The sequence below is a fragment of the Pyrgilauda ruficollis genome, unplaced genomic scaffold, assembly GCF_017590135.1.
Source record: "Pyrgilauda ruficollis isolate IOZ18807 unplaced genomic scaffold, ASM1759013v1 scaffold182, whole genome shotgun sequence".
Lineage (NCBI taxonomy): Eukaryota > Metazoa > Chordata > Aves > Passeriformes > Passeridae > Pyrgilauda > Pyrgilauda ruficollis.
Window position 1 is genome coordinate 232,260 of NW_024517207.1, and position 22,442 is coordinate 254,701.

A 22,442-nucleotide genomic window follows, 5' to 3' on the forward strand; every position below is an offset into this window, starting at 1 on the left:
TCTAGAGCACTTTTACAGATGGAATTTACATGCAGCATAATGAGGGAGAAAAATGATGACAAACTGATAATGCAGAACTATTTTTCAAAAATCACTTTTATCTTTAATTGTTACATTCCAAAGGGGATATATGAAAGTTAGTCATCCAGCAACTGTATAACCTCTGAAGAGAGATGAGTACAGAGTCACAGATAAAAAAATACACCTAACTCCCAAGATGACAGGTGCTAGAGAAAGTATGTGCCTTACACCATCAATCCAAACAAATGCAGGAAGGTTCTTATAATAAATATTTTATCTTATACTAACTCCTGAGACTTTACCCATGAAAAGAAAGGGAAAGATTTTATAAGAGCTATCATACACCTACAATATATTAAGCTGTTAAAGCAAAATAGAACAAAATGTCAACACTGTCTTGAATGTGCACTGCATTTGAATTTATCTACATCACAGTACTTGAAATATGCAGCTCCAGGAGTCAGTGTCTACTTGTGTTTTGCCTCAAGTCTGCAGACATCACTTGCCATACAAGCATCTTGAAAGTACGAGTGCAAGAAACCAAATGAACACAGCCAGCAGGGTTTCATTCTCCGAGACCAAAAACTACACTGAAAGATTTTGATTTCCAGTACCTAGCATCAATCAGCAGAAAATCCAAGTATATTTACAAAAGGTCTTTACATAAAGTGATTAGTGAGTTGCAAGTTATTACTGTGTTCCCAGGTACTTTTTAACCACATAAATAGTAGAGAGAAATATATAGTTAAAAACCACCATAAAGTCACAACTGTAAATAATGTACCACAGTGGCAACCCAAGGTATCTTAGGGTTTGTTTTCTTTTCAGTTTTGTTAGTAAAAGCCATTTGAAAACATAAAGATTTAAGCTTTTGGTTAAATAATGTGTTTAAACTCCTTCCACTCCAGTACATCCCTTCAAAGTTCAAATACTTCTTTAATTTGTTGTTTGTTTGTTTTTTTTTTAATCAAAAACAAATCATTCAAGAAAACTCTTCTGAATTGGCAGGATCAGGAAGACTTCTGTCAGCTCTGTGCACTAGAGCACATCCCTGGGGCTCCTTCCGTGAGCCCCACTTAGCTGAGCACGACGTGCCGGTCGAAGACAGACTTGCGCTGCTCCTGCACCTGGAGCTTCCAGCGCTGCTGCGCGTACTCCACCTTGTTGAGCACGTTGGCGCGGCTGCGCGAGCGCGCCAGCACGTCGTGGGCGTTGGCGAAGGGCTGGTGGTCCTGCAAGGGCAAAAAGCCACCGTCACTGCTCACAAGTTCCAGCCCCAAGTCTGCTAGGGTCCTTACATTCCACACCATGTGGGGGCTGGTTTGGTTTTGTCTGTCTTTAAGGTAAACGAGATGTCCCAACAAGATGGTCAGTAACAATGACCAAGCAGGTTTTTGAATTGTTGGAACTGTACTTCCATTTCTCACTGACAGGAACTTCAGCAGATTTCCCAAACAGACCACACTTCATTGTACTGTCAATTACCTGCTGCCCAGGTACGCTGCAGGATCACAGCAGTCCTGCATCCATTTGCAGCCCAGAGCAGACCGAAGCACCCCCATGACTGTGGTGAATGCACTTCACAACTGAATTGGGGTCGGTTCCCTGCCAGCTCCTGGCCATTTCTGCCAGGCAGTTCAGGATGTTCACACACAGCTTCTATATCAAACCAACACACTCTGATGTTTACCAAACTAAGCCTATTGTGCTGAGCTGTCTGAAAGCACAGTGTCAATACAGCTGTTTGAGTGACAGAGCTCAGCAAGGGTCCAGTACTTGTTTAATGTTTACTCTCTCTGTTTTCTAACAGTACCTGCAAGGCTTTATTTTCTGCTAGCAAATATAGCCAAGTTATAAACAGTAAGAGTTGGAACTGAACTTCTCATTTGGCTATTAAACTGTCTGTACAAAGTCATGCTGCTAAAGCTACATCAGAAAGCATCATATGCATAATGAAAAATAACATAGTTATTTCCTATATTAAATAACTGTCTTTTTGTACCCCTACATTTCACATTCTGGTTTTTTTCCAGAACATTTTTGAAGACATTTATATCAATGGATACTTTGTGATATGACTGTGCAGAGCAGCTCAATGACAACTCTCACCTGTACACAGATTATCATTAATGATATCTATAGAAATGACTGCTCTGAGTCCCAAAACCACAATGACCATTAAAGAAATATTCCCATAGAGAACAACAGAACAGTCCCTGATGAAAAGAGCTATCATCTCACCAAAAAAAATATACAATTGGATATATCTATAATGGGCATTTAACAGGAGACAGGTCACTTCATTCACAGGGGAAAAACATCATAATAGCAACACATAGTTTGCTACAGGACAGTCTAGATCATACTGGCCTTCCTGACAAATAAGATTCTCAGCTCCAAGGCTAGATACTGTCAATTTCTATGTAGACACTAAGAGGAAAAAAGAATTTAAGAGGAAAGAGGACCAAGGAAGTGGCTTACATTCATCAGTTGCCACTGTCACCAATGGGCAACAAGAAAGAGTGAACATACTGCCTTGAAATTCAGCCACAAAATCCATGGACATGGTAGTTTTGAAGCGTGACAAGAATATCTCAAGAACTTGCAAGAGGGAAGGCAAGAATGCGGATAATTCGTAAGGGACCTCAAATTATGTTATGTTCACAGAAAAACTACAGCAAAACATAACATTGGTTAAGATGGACCCAGACTTTGAGGTAAATTCATTCTGCAGTTAACCTGAACTCTGCCATGGGATTTATTTCACTTCTTCCACCTACAATCAAAAGACTAAATCACATTTGGAGGCACTAAGATAATTTATCTAAGCTACACATTTTTTTGAGATATAGCATACAGCACAAGATCACTCAATTCAAGCTGGAGCTGCCCAATTTGCTATAAGAATGCACACAGAGGAAGACTCATTCAAATACTTCCTTTAAAAAAAAAAAAAAAAAACAAACCTCCTAGAGGTGACCTAGAAAATCTTGCTTTGTCAATACAAAGACAGTTGAAACATGTCTACATGTAATACACAGGGAAGTTCAGAAACAGTGGGACAACCTTCACTTAAAAAGGTGTTTCTGTTTGCTAAGGGAATAATTAAGTATTCAAAATCAGCATTTTCTTAGATAATCGTTTTTATCAGCTATGCTTTATGGACCCTGATTTCATAACAAAAATATGGGATTGTTACCCAGTGCTAGAGACTGGAAAGGCCAGTAACAACAGAAAATCCTGTCACTATGGACTGCTACCCTTCTTCTCCCAAAAAAAGCTCTTCTGACCTGTTGGAATACACTGTCACATTTCAATTTTTGGCTGTACTACTAAGAAATTATGTCATCATCCATTACTATTCTGCTTCATGATAGCAATTTCTTCTTGAAGTTTTAGCATCAATAAACTCCAGTTGGAACAACAGAAGATGCAATCTCCATACTTTCTTTTTGTAGAGGGTAATCTAAGCAGTAAACACTTCCCATAAAAATGATGCCTGGCAAGACTGGATCATTAACTCCAAAAAACCTGTACTCCTGTATATTCTTACCTCCATTCCTACACTGCTTCTTTTCTGTGCCTAGAGCCGGCATAACTGAAGCAGTTCTCACTGCTTTCCAGCCCAGTGAAAAATGAAAGAGTGGCTTCACAGAAGTCATCACACACCTTTCTTTTCCTCTCCCAGCAGGAAAAGCATTTACACTGACTGGCAAAAAAAGCTGCTCACCCCAAATAATTAATTCTCAACAAACCATCCCAATTTTCATGATAACCAAGTGCACAAAGGCTCTGGTGAACTCACCCCAATGTCTTCATCACTTTGGATGAGCTGTGAATGTCCAAGGAGGCGCCTCTTCAGGATGGGTTCCACCAGGGTAAGGTACACCATGTACAGAAGAAGCAGGCCCAAAATGGACAGGTATATGATGATTGTCACCTACATAATGCAAGCACAGTTTATGCCAAGATTGTGACACTTCCCCCCACGTCTCACCACAGGAAGCAAAGACCAAAAGATGAGTGCAGGCAAAGTTTGATCTTTGTTAGTGTCACCAGATGATTTAAAACCCAGAAAGACAGGAAAACTAACTACAACATGGTATTAAAAGGGTTTAGGGCAGCTTGAAACGGTAAGACCTTGCAAAGAATCTTAAGCTATGCCTCTTTAAACAATTCAGTGTTTAACTCTCACTTCCACCGAGACAACTGTCCAACCTGCTATTAAACAGGTGACAAATCTGGGGCATCCCCCTCTGATCTCCCATTGTCTAGCACAGACCCGAATTCAGTCGTCAAGCAAAACAAAACACCAAACTTCTAAAATCCCAAAATAAAGTAGTCTGTGTTGTCAAAAACCAAAAGACATTCAGCAGTCTATTCACAGCAGTCCAGGCCTCAACAGCTCCAACAGGACAAGAATGTGAAGAGCACAGAAAACATCTGTTAGTACAAACATAGATAAAGAAAATTTACAGTAAGAAATAAGGCAGCTATGCAATGAGAGGCCCCCTGAAATAATAAGAAAAACAGAGCCCAAAGCTTGATAAAATGTCATAGAACACTCAGAATTTTAGCAAGGTGTAAAGTCTGATCTCAGAAGTGGAGATCTTCAATAAAGGGTCTCTTCTTCAGCTAAAGGTTGATGCTATCATTACTGCTCAAGATTGTGAGCAACTACTACAAAAAAAGTTACATTTTAGACTGCTTTAGAACAGTTTTCCCTTTAAAAATACCATTTCTCTAAAAGACAATAGACATATTTACTAAACAGTTGAAATCTTTAATACATGCCAACAGAATTACACTTCTTACCTTAATTGTGACTGAGCTTCTCTCCTCATATTTGCACTCACAACGTAAACAATAAGCTTCTACATCAGGTCCAGGGACAGGCATAGGCTCCACCACATGGAGACAATCACTGAGGAAACACAGAAACTGCCCAGTCAGTCTTGAGCTGGCTTTAGCTGAGCAGTTCCACTCTGCCGCAGGAGCTGAGAAGCTCAGCTTGCTTAAGTTCAGTTGTTCTAAACTGCAGGTACAAATAAATCATTACACCACAGTTATGTCACTTAAACAAAAAATTCAGCTACTGAGAAGCTGCTAAACAAGTTTTAAGATCTTTCTAACTCAATACAATGTCTTCATTTTTCAGAGAAGGTATTAAAGCTGTTAGCAGAACAAGTCCAAGGATATGAATCCAACACAATGCATCATTTGACACTGACATTATGGATAAAAGTAAATTTCAGCTACTAATTCCCCTTCTTTCTTCACCATACTCAGAAGAGCCTTATTCCATCCTTCTACTGTCTGAAGGGAGATTAGCCTCTCTTCAACATTCACGAACTGAATTTCTTTTTTCTTGTCATCACAAGGTGCAGACATTGGGTGGGAAAAAAAAGGAAGTCAGATGGGTTGCTTCTCTAAGCAGCAAGACAGTGAATAAAGAGCATTCAGCTTTCAGCGAAAGCATTTGACTTAAAAGATTACCAAATATAAGTCAGTCCCCTGTGGAAAAGTGTGGTTGACAATATTATGGGCTCTCTATAGCACAGCATTAAAACCCAGCTGCCACGAGACAACTGCTTCCATCAACCACTTACATAATGCTGGTCTTCCTGCTGAGTCAGGACCTTATTCAGAGTTCAGACCCCTGGGGCCTCTGCAGAGCACTGACAGAACCAGAATCCTGATTCACCTTTCTCCTGGTAACCTCAGTGCTGGCACAGGCAGCAGCAGGTAGTGAAACACAAGGCCTGAAGTGACAGCAGCAGCCTGGGACCCAACACCTTACTGGGCTAAATTACAGTGCTGCAAACACTCAGCCAGGCACCAGCTCATCTCTTCTGTCTTCTCTGTACTTCTTCGTCATAGCTGCAGCTGCTGAGTGACACCTCACAGCCTCTGGAGAGGAGTGGAGGGTTTATTTGTCTCATTTATGTGAAAGCAGAGCTACATTTTTCTCTGTGGAAGAATGCAGCATTCAAGATACAACAATCAAAACTACATGCCAGGCACATCTGTGCAATTGCTGTTCCTGTGACTGAAAGCTTGCATCAATACACTGCCCAAGTACTGCAGAAATCTTGTATGTTGGTTAAGTACACTATTAAGTCTCTTAACTGAGAATATAAGAAATATTAATATCAGCATTTTTTCTTCTCCAAGTTGCTAGAAAAGGCAAAATCTACTGGAACCTCACAAAACTCCAGAAACAACAGTTCCTAAATGATGGGATGGTTTTCAAGAGCAGAGCAAGCAAACACAATACTCTCAAGCCCCAGCTTCAGGTCTGTGCTCCCTTGCCTTTACACCATTCCAAGTCACTGGATTCAAAACACATCACTTTCTTCCCTTCTACCCCTCCCAAGTCTAAATAAACAATTAAACATGCAAGCAAGCAAACCAAAACAGAAGACAGGGTAAAAACTACAGGGGTTAAGCCTTGTCCCTTGCTAGAGCTGAATTCTGGAGTACTTCTGAAAGAAAAGCTCCAGTAAGTTATGGAAATGCTCTGCTTTGTCCTGGCACCACCACAGGAGATTCATATGTAATCTCTACAGAACAAGGCTTTAACCAGTAAGATTATTTATTTATTATCATTTTCTATGTGCCACACACACTCACCAGTCTTTCTGTGAAACATTTTTGTTGTAAATATGGCCTGAGTGGTCCTTGTAAGGAGGGCAGATGCATTTACACCGGACATCCTCAGAGTTCTAGAAGTGAAGCAAACAACAAGCTTAGAACAAATGATCTTATTATTTAATTTATGTTATATTACATTTATATTATTATAGTATATCATTTCTATTATCTTCACATATGACTTGAAATATCTAACACAAATAACTTGCAAGTACCTCTGAACAGTCTTACTCAGGACTTCCTACAAGTTTAAGAACAACCCTTCAGAATTACTAAGCGAGCAGAGCAATTTGTCAAGTAACATTACTGTTTGAGATAGAAACACATTCTTGAGGGGAAAAAATGGAGTTTAAGCTCATTCCTCTTTCCAAGAAAAACGACACATGCAGAAATTGCTGATGTTGATTACTCAACTACTCAGCTTACAAGGACAGCTGCTTGTCAGACAAAGTGATGAGCTTAAAAGGAATGAAAGAATGCTAAGCTTATTTTAGCAAATAATAAGAGACAAAGGATAAATGTGGCTTATCTAAAGTTCAAGGCAATTTCTAGTGGCATTACAAAAGAATGTGTGAACAAGTATTGGTAATGAACTCCTACACTGAGCAGCCAAGTCAGAGTAACACTGAGCATAGGTCAGTTGGAAAAGACTGACTGCACTGGCACAGAATCACAGAAAGCTTTGGGTTGGAAGGGATCATCCAATTCCAACTCTCCTGCCACAGGCAGGGACAGCTTCCACTATCCCAGGCTGCTCAAAGCCCTGTCCAAGCTGGCCTGGAACACTGCCAGGGTCAGGGCACCCACAGCTTCTCTGGGCAGCCTGTGCCAGTGCCTCACCACCCTCATCACGGAGAAGATCTTCTTCCTGATGTCCAACCTAACCCTACCCTTACAGTGTAAAACTGCCCCTGTAATCAGCTCTTCTCCATCTCTCTTACAGGTTTCAGGTACTGGGAGGATTTCAGGTACTGCATTAGGTCACCTCTTCTCCAGACTAAACAATCCCAATTCCCTCAAGCCTTTCCCCACAGGAGAGGTGCTCCAGCCTTGGGATCCCTTCCATGGCCTCCTCTGGACTGGCTCCAGCAGCTCCACGTCCTTGCTGTGCTGGGGGGAGCCAGAGCAGGGTGCAGCAGCGCAGGGGGGTCTCAGGAGAGCAGTGTAAATCCACCCCACACGGGATACCACACCCCACACCGGGTACCACACCCCACACCAAACCGCTTCTGCTCTCCCCGCGGAGGAGTCAAACCGCTGATTACCATTAAAAAGGAGAAAATCCACACATGTTTGGGGGAAAGTCAAAGGCGGGTGCTGCAGAAGCGGCGCGGTGAGTCCCGGCCATGGCCGCAGCAGCAGGGCCGGCAGCGGAGCGCTCGCACTCAGCGCGGCTCAGGCCGGGCAGCGAGCGGAGCTCAGCCCCACCCAGCCCCGCCAGCTGCAGCTCCACTCGCAGCTTTGCGTGACCGTGTCCCCGGGCACCTCGGCAAAGCGACATCAACGGCTGCGAGCTGGCGGGGAGCGCAGGAAGCGGGGCCGGCGCCGAGGCCGCGCCGCCGGGCCCTGCTCCTCCGCCGGGCAGGGCAGCGCCCGCACGAAACCACCGGCTCCGGCCTTCCCCTACAGCCGCCCGGGGCAGCAGTGGGGCCGGGAAGGCGGAACCACCCGCGGGAACCCAGCGCCCGGCGGGGGCGGCGGGCCGAGGGAGGGCCCGGTACCGGGAGCACCACCGTGACCCGTCCCCCCCGCCCCGCTCACCTTGGCCTCGGCGCCCAGGCCTGCCAGTGCGGCCAGCAGCAGCAGCGAGCAGAGGCGCGCCCCGCGGGCCGCCATGTCGGGCCCCGCCGCTCTGTGGCCGCTTTACCGCCGCTCGTCGCCGCCGCGCCGCCGCCGGGCCCCCGCCGCCATCACTTCCGCCTGCCGCCGCCCTCACGTGGGGCGCCGTCCGTTCCTGGCGGCGTCCCCGCGGGAACGGCGGCGCCGCGCGATGGTTCCGGGCGCGGGCCGGCCGGCATGGAAATATTCCTAGAATCGTGGGATCGTCAGGGATGGAAGGGACTTCCGAGATCATCCAGTCCAACCACCGATCCAGCCCTGTAACCACTGAACCGTGTCACACAGAGCCAGATCCAGAAACCCCTTGAACATCTCCAGGGATGGTGACTCCACCGCCTTCCTGGGCAAACTATTCCAGTGCCGGGCCACGCTGACAGTGAAAGAATTTGTTCTAGTGTGTAATCTGAATATCCCCTCTCAGATTAAGGCCATTTCTGGGAGTCCTCACTGCAGGAGAGACCAGCCCCCGCCTCCCTGCGGCCTCCTTTCAGGCAGGTGTAGGGAGCGATGAGCTCTCCCCTGAGCCCCCTCTTCACCAGGCTGAACAAACCCAGCCCCCTCAGCCGCTCCTCATAAAACACACCCTCGAAGCCTTGTTTCCTTTCAGGAGCCTTGCTACCCTTCTTGGACACACTTTGTATCAACATGTCTTTTTTTAAAGAGAGGTAGGGCTGACTGGCCTGTAGCTCCCCTGACCTTGGCCCTACTGGAATGGGTTTAATCCAAGAAGTGATTATTAGTACCGCTCTATGAGGTGTGTAAACAGCACAAAATCCAGTTTTTACACGTCCGGACACACCGTTATATGAACCTTCATGCATTTTACAGACAGCTGTTTCTCTGAGAAGACATCACTAAAATCCAGCAGTGTTCCTCGTTCGTCAGGGGATTGATTCTCCACCCAGGAGCTGTGATCAGCCTCTCGCAGAGGGCGGCCAGCCTTGGCGAGAGGCGGCGTTCCCAGCTGCGCTCCCCAGGATGGCAGATGAAGCCATCTACGAGTCTCCCTCCTTGTGAAGGGACCCCAAACCCACCTGGCCCTGCCAGGGCTGGACCCAGCCTGTCCCTGGCGCTGCTGAACAAGGGTTTGAGCCCGGCCTGGGGAACAGCTCGGCTCATCTCAGCTCCTCTGAGAGCTCCACAGAGGAGCAGCAGGCACTGTGACTCAGCCTGCTTATTCCTTCTCCTCCTTTCCATTCCTTCTGTCGTTCTTGCAGCCATTCCTGTAGCAGAAGGGAGCCTACACGACGGAGAGGAACTCTTTACAGGAGCAGTGACAGGACAAGGGGAATGGCTTCAGGCTGAGAGTAGCTTTAGATGAGATATTAGAAAGGAATTCTTTACTGTGAAGGTGTTGAGAGGCTGGCACAGGTTGTTCAGAGAAGCTGTGGATGCCTCATCCCTGGCAGTGCTCAAGGCCAGGTTGGATGGGGCTCTGAGCAGCCTGCTCTGATGGAAATTGTCCCTTCCCATGGCAGGGGAATTGGAACTAGGAGGATCTTTAAGGTCCCTTCCAACCAAAACCATTCTATAATTCCATGGTTCTCTGTCTAAACTCCCAAGCAGCAAAACATGGCCAAAAGCTGCTCTGTTTGCCCTCTCCCTCCCCAGCCCCAACTCATTGGCTATAATTTCATAATCCTTAAATTCAGTAGACTTTTCAACACTGCTCTTCACTCCCTCCTCGTACAATAGGTTGTGTAATATAGCAGTGCATCAGACAGCTCAGGAAAGGAGCTGGAGTTACTATGGAAACACAAAACACCTTTCTTTAAAATTCAGGGAAAATTGCCAGCAGACTTTAATGAGAGTACATCAGGTTTCAGCCTGAGCCAACCAATTTGTCTGTTTAATGGCTGGGTCTGCAATGGAAGTGTTTTGAAGTGTGAAGGTGGCTCTGTGTCTTCCCCACCACCCACAGCCACAGTCTACAATGGGCAGATTGACTGCTGAGTTGAAAAACATGCTGAATCTTTAGAAAAACACAGATCACATTTTGAGCTGAAGTAAACAATATGCAGTTTCAGAGGCATCACTGCCTTTGGAAGAGTTTAGTGTAGGAAAAGAGAGCCTGATAAACTTAACTTTTTGTTGCCCATTCAGAGAGTTCTGATGCACAAGTAATAAATGTGCTTTTATTTAGGTGGCTGGAACAGCCTTTGGGACCTTCAAGCCCAGTCTTGGAGCTTCCTCAAAGCCAGGAACACAAAAAAAAAAAAAATAAACAGGATCTTGTGAGCCACAGGTTCTTGGTGCTGCAGGAGGTAAAGGTTACTTCTTCCAGAAGATGAGTCCATTCTGCCCCTAGAAAACAATAATAAGTAATTAGGTAAGCAAAGCTCCTGAAAGAATTATTAAGAAAAGAACACTGGGAGTTTCTGTACTAACATTTAGATTTTTTTCAGTTTTGTTTCAATTAATTTTTCTAATGCATTTGTCAGCACACCAGTATCAGAAGCAATACTGTTAAATTACAGTTTAAAAAAAAAAGGGAAGAGACAGCTAAAAAATGTATACTAATTTGATTTTAAGGAAATTATTAAATCACTGTGGTGACTATAATTGCTTTTCAGCTTGCTAATCTTCTAGAAGGGCTGAAGATGTGTTTCATCTTCAAGAGAGCTCTCACTGGATTATCAGAGTCTGAGCTGCAGTGGCAGCAGGCTGCTCCCTGCACTGCTAACTCTCTCCTTACCGGACCAATCCTCTTCAAGATAATGGAGCTGAGCTCTCTCATCCAGTTTGCTTTTTAAAAATAACACACACCCTGCTTTAATAAAAAGATTAGTTTGAGGGTTGCAGCTCTACGCTGGCCTCTCTAAGCTAAACCTTGCACTTTGCTGTCAGCGTGCTGTGTCAGGTTTGACACTTTGGTACTTGCTCTCATGTTTGTCTCCATTAGCAATCCTCACACACCAAATGCCCCCAAGAGCTGCTGGAGGTGTCTTTGGTCATTCTGCCTCTGAGGCTCTGGGGAGGAGGCAGCCCTGGTTCCCCCAGCCATGGAAGTGCATCCCCCTGAGCTGCTGGGCACAGCCTGAGCTGGGCTTCTGGGAACAAGAACCGAGGCTGTGCAACAAAGACACAGCACAGCACATCTCTAGGCAGGGCAGCTGCTCCAGGGCCACATCTTTCCTGCTCAGTCATCTCACAGAAGCAGCTTATCAAGAGCTGTATATTTCCAGGACTGTATGTGCAGAGCGAGCTCCTGCATTTCCTTCCCTGTTGCAGGAGCCTTCCCAAAGCCACATGGCTCTGTAACCAGCAGTGCCCTAAGCTGTGCCTCTGCTCCTCCTTACTGTGCTGCACTGATTCACATGTGAATGTGGGTATTTTAAAAGTGTTCTCTGCAAAGTTCCTTCATGCTCTGTGCTAATTACACTGGACTCTGCTGTGCTGTGTCAAACAATTGGTGTAGGGCTGCTCCACACACTGCAGCTGAACTGCCACGGGGTGGATGTTCCTCAGGGCAGGTAGGGATAGATGCTATTTACCATCATTTCAATCATCCACATTCTGATCATTCTTACTAATGCAAATTACCATCTTTTTATGTCACGTCAGCCTATTCACATTCAGAACTTGCCTGCTTCCCTTTGTTTTCCCAGCTGAGAAAATCTTTTCATTATCAACAATGATATAAAAGAAAAATCTGAAGGGATTATGCAAATAAGTGATTGAATCAGCACTTCTGCACTTACTGCCAACATGAAAGTGGTGTGACATTTGCACAGGAGAAAAACAAAGTAAATACAGATTCTTTTTTTGTCTTTTCCCTACGTTCAGTTAAAAAATTAAAATGATGGCAGCACTTGTCACAGCAGCCTTTACTTAGCAAAGAAACATAGGAAGAGATTAATTATTACAGTGTCAGTTCTCTAGGCTAATGAGAAATTCACCTTTCAGCAGATTGGTCATCAGCATCCACCTGAAGAAGTTCTGTCACTGTTATTGCATCCCTTCAAATAAACAGCACAGTTTTGTCTCATGAGTTTCTGTTTGGGGCCAAAACCCCAGCGGCTCAGTTCCGGTCTAGCTGCTATTCTGGCCTCGTGGTCTTTGATCTCTGGAGAAAACAAAGAGAAATCAATGCCCGTGGGCTGGATGGGGTACAAGGTTTACAATAAAAGCAAGCTCTCCAAATCTGGTTCATCTCAGGGACCCATTACATTAGAGTAATGCAATGTAATGGTTCGTGGCTTCCTTCCATAACTGAGGCATTATTTTGCAATCTGCTGTCAGGAGTTACATAAAGCTTTTCACAGCAGAAATGCATGCATATGGAAAGGGCAGGCTGGGCAAACTGTTTACCTCTGTATTTCTATATTTGTATTGATATTTATGATATGGAGCAAATGGAGGGAAGTGCTGAAAGAGACGTGCATTTATTTTATCTTTCTGTCTCAGTGAATCCACTCCTGACTTTTCTGCAGGCTGTAAGAGTTCAAGGTCCCTCTCTGCTAATGCAAGGTCAGTCAGGGCTCTCACACACTGCAGCAGCTGGGTCCCCACATCACATACATGGGGAGAATGCCCTGTTCTGTGTATGGTTTCAATTTGTGACATGTCATGCCCTTATCAGTGCAATTCCTGCTGCATGCCCCTCCCTTCAGCAAAGGACAATGCTGCAAATACAAGGAACATCAGCTTGTGGCTGAGACAGGGGCTTCAGCTCTTTAACCACGATCTCTAAGTCCACAACTCTGGCTTCATCCCTTGCAGCACAAAGAACAGCTTCTGCATTTGTTTGTTTAATCCAAAACTTATAAATAGCCTCTGCCAGCCCTGATCCAGCAAGACCTCAGATGCCCTGCATGTATTTCTTCTGGGGGAGACAAGGTCAGTGCTGCTCCACACACTTTGCTGCTCCTTGTTCCACCCCAGAGAGCTTTTGCTAGAGGTACAGAGGCAAACATACCCAAAAAGGAACCACAGTTTCTTCCTCATACAGAGTAATCCACAAGGATTGCTCTAATACATTCATGCTTCCTGTTTTATGTTCAAAGGGATCAGCACTAGAATAAAGTCACTATGAATCCAGAATGTGCTCTGCCCAGTGCCAGCCATTTCATTCCAGCCTTGGCTGCAGCCTGCATGGAAACACCAGAGCCAGGGAGAGGGAGGTTAAAGACAAGGTAAGCTTATGTTTATGATACAACTCCAAGCGTTTTTGTGGCTAAGTTTATCATTACTTGCCTCAGACTTGTTACTAAGCAGAGCGGGCTTTCAATGACCTCGACAAACAAACTGGGAAGCCCTCCATGCATTGGCTCCATTTTCTTCCCTTGCCTGCTATTTTGGTCACTTTTCCAAAGCATGTATCAAGCAAGCCCTGGATGGCTGCGGGCCCCTCATTCACACTTTGCTGTGGATAGGAAATGAGGAGTGTTCACTCAGCACCTTGCTGGCCTGGGTCAGTGGCAGCAATGCAGTTACTCTGCAGATGCCTGCTTTAATTAGGAGACCTTTTCTTTGCCAGCAGACCTGGGCAAAATGGAAGCTTGGAGGCAATGAATTGCATTTTGCTCTTTTTTCTGTTCGCATTTTCATCCTTTGTCAGATCTTTTCTTGTCTATTGCATTTAATTCTGCTTCCACTGGTCTCTGTGGTGTCACATTAACATTCTTTTCCTTTTAGTTACATATTCCTAATAATTGAAAGAGCAGGAATCTCTGCATTCTTCTTTATCCAGGAAACCATTCACTACCATTGTTTGTCCCTAGCAACCACAGTACCACGCAAAGTATTTCTCATAAAGAAAATTCCAACAATTCCACATACACAGACTTGCGCAGAGGAAATAAGCTGCATTCAAAGACAGCATTGTGCAAGGTGAGTCTGGTACTTCAGATGACCACAAACATTGACATTGTGGCAATATTTTATATTCTGAGCTTGCCCACCACGGTGATGCACTCGCTGACCAAGATCAACCCTTTGTCTGCTCCCGCTGACCATTATGGCTGCCAGATTCACAGGCAGCTAAAATGTGCACCAAAGTCTTCCACTCAAATCAGGAGTGACACCGCTTTCTCACAAAGGGAGATTCTGCCCTTGGCCAGAGATTTCATTCAGGTTCAATCTCTGCTGGAGACAGCCGGAGAGCTGGCGCTGCAAACAGCATCGATTTTGTGCCACCGCGCCTGGGAGGAGGATGCGGAGCAGCTCCTGCCCTACTTGCTCTGTTCCCATGACAACACCCTGCAAAGCAGCTCCTGCCAGCTTCCCCCTGACTGCCTCATCGCGCCCGACAGCGTGCCCAGGCTCCGGCTTTCAACCCAGACAACGCCTCCTCCTTTAATTGCCAAAAGCTTTTTCCAAGAAGGAAAGATCTGTTTGAAATAGCAAATGGTGTTTTGATCGTCAGAGCAGAGGTATTAAGCTCCCCAGCACCCAGACACAGGGAGAAAGGCTGAGTTTGGTTTGCCATTCCTGCTGCACGCTGCTCCTCGGGAATGTAATCGGGAATAACTTGTGGCTTGGCTCCAGGACTTTTCTTTTCTTCATTAGTGCTGCTTCTCCTTGCGTGCTGAAGTGAATTAATATCTAATAGCACTTCAAGTAACTCCTGATTTCATGTAGTAGATGGCAAATAGTTGCTTGGACTAATGTCCTGGACAAAACAATCTGCTTTTCTTGGGGGTGAGCCTTGTCCTGCCAGTTCTCCAAAAGCTGGGTGCCTCCTGGTATTCCATGAGCAAAGCCTTGAGACTGATCAAGCCAGCAGTTCTTCAGGCAAATGAGCAGGAGGAGATGAGAAATAGGGAGCATAGAGATGAGTTCAGGGCGTTGAAGCTGGGTGGAGGAAAGTAGGATAAGTTTTCCTGCCTTCCAGTCCAGTGTAATGCTATAGTGAGGTAGAGGATGATTTTTATTTTTTTTTTTTTTTAACTTTTTTCCTGTACAGATCCTAAGCTTTTCATATGTAGACTGAGAGCTCAGTCTGTGGCTTTGGCTGTACCACTCCCCGTTGCTCTGTATTTGCCTCAACAGTGTGTGTCATTATCTGGCTAGGAGGGAATCAAAATTAGGCTTGATAACCAAAAAATAGCTGAGATCCTTACTAGGGCTCACCAAAGGACCCACAAAAAGACTCCTCCAGGACTGCCTGAGAGGAGCTTGCAGCTGAGTGCTGATAGGGTTATCTATCCCCTTCCTGCCACATGAACAGCTCTGTGACTGTGAAGTTCCCTGTCCTGGCATGGCCATGGCCATACCCAGGACGAGTTTTGGGAGGTGTGAGTGACAGGGGCTCCCTGCACTGCGCCTGAGGGTGGTAACAGGCGCATAGGTGACAGCACACAGCTCATCCTGGGCACTTAACAGCAGCACCTGAACTCACTGGCCCCTGGCTGAAGAGTTTTGCAACACAGCAAAGACTCAGAATAAAATCCACTGCAAAAGCCAGTTGCCCTGGTAGACAGAAAGCATTCTGTGGGTTATTGAGTTCAGGATATCCACTGGAAGGCTGTTCATCCTGCTGCTGGGTGGCCACAACACACGTATTTTGATTTGTTCCATTGTCATTGTTGTCCAGCCCAAGCATTTCTGTGACCCCAGCATCAGCCTGCACAGTACCTTCCACCTAACTCAGTTACTGCCTCATTTGCTATTCCATTTTATTTGATCTGAGACTTAAAGACCAAATCACGTGTACTGCAAATTACACAATGTCCATCCTTAACTTGGATGGCTTCAAGCAGGTGCTGAGGAACAATTAGATCACTGTCTGTAGAAGCTGCTATTTAACTAAGAAAGAAAAGACAACTTTAAATAAGACAGATGCAGAGAGAGCTCAAAGCTTGCTCACACTGATAATGAAAATTAATCAAACATCATTAGCAGTCTCCAGAGAGTTCAGTACATCGTGTGCTTCTGAGATGTGCTTCTGGTTGTTCTCTGCCTGACAAGAGCACCCACTTCTCTCAGCTCAAGGGCAGAAAAGAGATTTGCCGCAACAATTAAAAGATTAAAATTTGGGGCCTTATTCAGAGAGAGTTGGGTGGCTTTCTTTGCAAGCCATTCGGACCAGCCTGTGGCTTAGTGCTGGTGAGCAGCCAGGATCTCTGGGGAGGTCAATAAGTGCATGGAGGTGATTCTACTAAATACACAGCCTTGCTTTTCCTCCCACAGAGTTGAACTTACCTGGAGACTTACCTCCATTCTGAGCAGTGCTCCCTAGGAGGCTGCTTCTACACCTAAATGCAGCTGTGATGGGTGAGCAGCATATTCCATGCAAAGGAGCTGTCAGGAGAGTTGGTTACTAGTACCAGTCTCCTAAGGATTACTTTAGCACACAGTTAATTTTGCCAAAACATCGTGTCCTTCCTTTTGCCATCCTGCCTCTCCTTTTCATCCTCCAAGTTGCCCTAATTTTAACTCATCAGTCTCAAAATCCGGACACTGAGTCCCTTCCATTTGTATTATGTTTAACACACTGGAGCCCTGGTTAGAGCTTCTGAGCTTTACAACAACTGAGGGTTTTGTTTGGGACTTGTGTTTGTGTCCTTTGGATCTGGTTGTTTACCCACCACCACCACTTATGTTTATAGTTTCATATTGTGGGAATTATAGGAAAGATGAATAACTGACCTTGCTGGGCAAAGATTTGTCAGTTCAGGCTTAAAAATCAAGAGAAAAGAATCTAAAAGAGTGAGAGAAATTCAAGGTTTGTGTTTTCACATGAGCATATCGTGATGTAGACCTGCAGCTCTCCCACAAACCAGTCTTGAGACTGGTGCATGTTATCCCTTCATCCTGTCCTGCAGAGCCCTGAGAGCTTCTCTCCTGAAGCTGGGCCCTGGGGATTGGCCCTTGGGATTGACCCACTGACCTCCCTGCCAGCGTGGCAGTTCACAGTGCAGGGAAGGGGCTGTGCCTTTGCTGTGCCTGGCCTCTGCTGCGCTGGTTACCTGTGACCCCCAGGAGCAAACAGGACACATTTTTCTCCTGAAGCAATAAGAGGTACACCTAGATCACCTTAACTTGATTTGGGATGGCAGAGAGTGGAAGTGCAGCGTGAGCAGCTGATGCGGGCTCCTTGTCATCAGTGTCTTCTAATACAATTTGTGAATGAGAGCATCCTATTAACTCCCTTTGTACAGACTGCAGGGATTCATTGTGCTGGAGCTTTCTCCAGGTCGCTTTTCTGCAGCTGCCACTGTGCCCAGATGCTCTCTGGACAGGTACAGGTGAACCCAGTAGGAACTTTCTTGCTGTTAAAACATTGACCAGGACCGTGAGGGAGATGTCCCCACTGAGACATGGCTCAGCTAAACCTGAAATCTTCACTCTACTCACTCCTTCATTGGAAGTCACTGAACAGGACGTTGGAAGGTGGCTCATGACCTTAATGTCACAGCATATGAGGGAGGGAGGGAGGGAGGGAGGGAAGGAAGGAAGGAAGGAAGGAAGGAAGGAAGGAAGGAAGGAAGGAAGGAAGGAAGGAAGGAAGGAAGGAAGGAAGGAAGGAAGGAAGGAAGGAAATGCCAGGCAGAAGTTTTCTTGCAACAAAACGTGGTCTCAGTTGGAGCAGATTTAACCAGGAGAATGCTAAGCTGTAAATGCCAAGTTAATTAGTCCTCATGCATAAATTGTTTTTAAAAATACACTGTCATCTCCTGAAGGAACAAGAGCCCATTTCCCCTTCTGTTAGGCTGAAAAGTCAATCTGAAAAATGCCATTGAAGTCTAAACCAAGAAACATCACGATGCTCTCAGCAGAGAAGATCTCTGTGAGTAGGAGCTTAAAATCCACAGATTTCCTCTCTAAGCCTGCCAAACCAGAAGGCTGAACAGCCTTCCCAGAGCACCTCTCACAGCAGACCCATTTCCCTGGGTTCTCATATGACTGCACTGTTGAGGCCCGGTTTCTTTGTTACTCCAGCTCCAAGCCACATTTTGCCCAATTTTGGGTTTTCTACTTCCACACCAGCAGTCAAAAAGGCTAGTGGCAAAGTCCTGAGCATTTTCATCTGGATAAAACCAGGTCACTGGGCTGCAACTCATTCATCATGGGCTTTGTCTTCCACCCAGGGATTTTGAAATGGTTTTTGATTTGTGATCTAGGAAAGACCTATGATTAACTCCCAATTACATTTTTATTTTCAAATTAATAGCCAGTGCCGTCTGGTGTTGCACAGTTTCTCTTTGCCCCTGTTCTCCATGACTCAGTATGTTTTGAATCTGTCAAGTGCCTGATCCCTCTCCTGATCTCTCCATGTGATTTTGTTTGTGGAGAAACAGAGGACTGAGATTTATAGCAACACTTTAAAATATATTGGTTTTTCTCACTGAGATCTCAGTATTGTTCCTTCCCTTACACAGTATTTTTCAATGCTGCCTTCGCCAGCATTGCCATTGAGATGCTTCCCAGCTGGCAACACCTGGAAAATTCCATGGCCAGCTGTGCCTCCCTGGGTTGCAGGTACAGAGGTACTTGACCCTCCTACCTTCTCCTTACAGCAGAGAGAGTTTTTAGGTGGCTGGCTCCTGGTCTCCTTCCTCAGTCTTCCTGTCCTGTCTTAGTGCTTCATCCCTTGGTAGGAGCATCTGGCACCCAGGCAGGGCTCTGGCTCTCTGCAGCCCCCGTGCCACCCGTGGGGCTGCTGCCAGCCAGAGCATGGGGACAGCAGAGCCCATGGCCCCCAGCATGGTCCCCGTGCTCTGCTGGGTTCCACAGCACAGGGGCTGTGCCAGCCCCACAGGCAATGAAAGCCCAGAGGCACCTCGAGCTGTTGGGCAGCGGTTTCCTCACCTGCAGCAGCTCCACTGGAGAGAGGAGGTTGCTTCTCCTGGTCTGCCAGAGAGAGGGGTGAGAGGTGCTGAGCAGTAAATCAGTGCTGGCCCTGGCACCGTCCAGGGGAACAGGTGGAGGCACAAGGGGCTGATATCAGTGTTATGATGCCCGACAGGCAGGAAGAATGATGTGCAGAACTCCATGATAGCAGAAGGCTAATTAATTACTTTGTTATACTATATTATACTATAACTATATTACACTATATTACACTAACAAGAACTATCACTAACTAACTAGAAAACCTGTGACTCTCTGCCCGAGAGTCCCGACACACACACACGGATCCAATTGGTCAATGAATCCAAAGCACCATCACCAGAATCCAATCAAGCAATCACCTCGGGTAAACAATCTCCAGAACGCATTCCACATGGGCATGAGCACAGGAGCAGCAAATGAGATAAGAATTGTTTTGATCATTCTTTTCTCTGCTTCTCTCACAGTTTCTCTCAGGAGAAATCTGAGAAAGCTACATCTCTCTCTGTTCAGAGGGCATGTGAGCACCACAGGCTGAAACAGCATTAAGAGCTCCCCACCTTCTGCAGATCCCCCGCCTGTGTCTGGGTTCTGGGCAGGTTTAGGTTTAAAGAGCACATAACTTTACACCACCTCTCCTTGAGCGAGCCGAGGCATCTTTCTGGAGAATCCAACCGCGTCTCCCTGCGGGGGCAGCCACGAGCCCCGGGCATCCATCGATCCCACCGCAGCCAAAAAGAGGAAAGAAAGTCCCTGCAGCTTTCTCCCCAGCTAGTTCTCCTGCTGCCGTGGCTTCCTGTTATTCCTAAACTCCTGATATTTTTAGGCTGTCGACTGTCTTCTCACCCGTTTTGGGAGTGATGAGATCTCATCGTGGGGAAGTGGTTGCAGCAGCGCTCTAGTAACAAAATCATTAAATCGATTGCCTTTGCAGCAAAGCATCTCTGGTGAAATGTCACTGATACCTGCAGTGTCATCTCCAGAGCCTGCAGCCTCTCCTCAGCTGTGTGGTTGTTAATAGAGGAGGAGGAGGAGGAGACCAGCACATGGCTGAGCTACTGCCGGCAGTGCAGGGCCCATGGAAAAGAGACACAAGAGGAATCTCAGCTTAGGAAAAGCAGCAGACTTTCAGTTAATGGAAACCTGATACTTCACCTCTATCTATTAAGCAGCAGCTGAAAAAGCAATACAGGCCTCAGCTGATGTTTGTCCCATAAAATAAACCCAGCAATATACAGCCCCAAGACACATGTTTATATAGAAATAAGTCATCAAGTTATTTGCTTCTGAGACATAAGAAGATTTGTTTTCACAACATGTTGAGCATCACTTCATCATCAGTAATAGAAATGCCTGTAAAAACTACCTCCCTGGAGAGCTATTAGATAACAGATTACCCTGGATATAACTGTGAAGAGACACCCCAGCAGCTCTCATCTAGTCAGCTGCTCTGCTGGTGGTGAACAAATGTTGGTGGATCTCAGCAGGACCCAAAGTGCATGTGAGTGATGGCTGTAGGGCTGCTCCTGCCAATGGCCTCTGACTTTCCACTGCAGAGTGGCCAGCCCAGAAGGAGTTAAGTAGCGAATGTGGTGGAAGGAGGTGGGGTTGTGGGGTGACCCCCTCTCTGCAGCCCCAGGGTGCTCCTCCTCTGCTGCTGCCTGCCCACATGCCCTCGGCTGCATCACTTGCAATGACGTACTGATATGGGTTGGGAGCCTGACAGACACTCTCCAACAGATCTCCAGGTCCCTACAATTTTCAGGATGTGTTGATGCCTTGCCCACATGGGCCATCTTAATTGCAAGGGCCCAAGCATCAAGATCCTGCATGTTCCACCAGCTTTTGAAGCCCTGCAATGGGCTCACCGGGGTTCTGTTTAATGTCGTCTTCTTTGAGAGCTTTGTCTTGGCTTTAAGCATGACCAAAACAAAGACAAGATGTGGTCTTGGAGGGAGCAGAGGCATTCTGTCCCACCCCATTCTGCTGACCACATGAGCACAAAGAACAGTGCTTTGGCCAAGGAGCAGCTGGCTCACTTTCCCTGAGGCTGCTTGGGAAGGGGATTGTGCTTGGCCTCACCTGTGAGGTGTTTGTGTGCAGCATGGTGACATTAACCAGCTGAGTAAAACGTTCAACAAAACCCTCTCCTGCCCCAGAGGCTTCTCATAATATCCTCTTACAGCTGTTTCTTTATCTCCTGAGTCCTCATTTCTTTATCTCCTGAGTCCTCCTCGTCCCACATGGCTGCAGGCATTGCCCTCTTCTCTGCCCCTGCCTCCTGCCAAGGTCCCTTGGTTACAAGGCCTTCCTGCAAACCCATGCCAGGGAGAGGTAGCCAGAGGGGCACAGGCACACACCTGTGCTGGAGAGGAGCAGGAGCAGGCACCCAGGGCTCGTGGAGCTGGTCTGCAACACTCAGCTGCTGTACCATTTAGCCCTGTGACCATGCAAGTGCTTGACACAGAGATCTGATATCACTTCCCCTATTCTATAATCCCTCTAGACTGAGGTGAATGCCTGTCTCCCATGACAGCTCTCCTGTCTTATCCTGTTCCCAGGAGCCACCTCTGAAGGGCCCCCAGTCCAGAGCTAGCCCCACTGTGCAGAAAGGATGGAATTTTGCCCATATATTTTCTGTTTGCGTGTGCTGGGACTCTGTTCTCTAGCACCACGAATAAATCCAGAATCCTGTAGCAGTTCCAGGAAACATGAGACATTATTTTTGCCTGTACATTGATTCTTCTCATTTCTTTCTCCACCTTATTGCTGGAGCCTGGTTTCTTTCCGTGCTCTGAGAAAATGCCAGCCCAGCATTGAGGAGAACCAATTTCACTGGGTGTGGAATATTCCTGCTCCACCAAAGGTTGTTGCTGTGGGACTTGGAGTGAATGAAAGGACAATTTCTCATCAGTAATACAGAGCTCAACTATTGCTGAAGCATCCTAAAGCCCATCCAGGCAGAGACAGGAGTCCCTAAATCCAGACTCAAAGCTTTGGGGAAGACCCTGACCTCTGCCTGTGCTCACATGGCTGTGGCACTCATGCCTCACCTCTCGTGTTCTGGCCCCTTTCTTTTCCCAGCTTTCCAGAGTTCACAAAGGCCTCTCATATCCATCAAGCTAACTGAACACAGCATAAACACGTAAACA

General features: G+C 46.3%; 1 protein-coding gene across 1 annotated transcript; it reads right to left on the minus strand.

Moving 5' to 3' along the window:
* Positions 1 to 80: 80 nt before the first annotated feature.
* Positions 81 to 8,606, minus strand: TMEM9B (TMEM9 domain family member B). Its single transcript, XM_041464647.1, has 5 exons — positions 8,437 to 8,606; positions 6,655 to 6,746; positions 4,837 to 4,945; positions 3,827 to 3,961; positions 81 to 1,253 (listed from the first exon to the last, which is right to left on the minus strand). Exons 1-5 carry the CDS (start codon positions 8,509 to 8,511, stop codon positions 1,098 to 1,100), a joined length of 567 nt encoding a protein of 188 aa, XP_041320581.1. The 5' UTR covers positions 8,512 to 8,606; the 3' UTR covers positions 81 to 1,097.
* Positions 8,607 to 22,442: the final 13,836 nt, after the last annotated feature.

Coding starts and splice junctions, on each gene's coding strand:
- TMEM9B (XM_041464647.1), bottom strand. CDS start 8,511: ATGGCGGCCCGCGGGGCGCGCCTCTGCTCGCTGCTGCTGCTGGCCGCA. Junction 6,747..8,436: donor GCCTGGGCGCCGAGGCCAAG/GTGAGCGGGGCG, acceptor CTTCACTTCTAG/AACTCTGAGGATGTCCGGTG. Junction 3,962..4,836: donor GAAGCTCAGTCACAATTAAG/GTAAGAAGTGTA, acceptor TGCATTATGTAG/GTGACAATCATCATATACCT.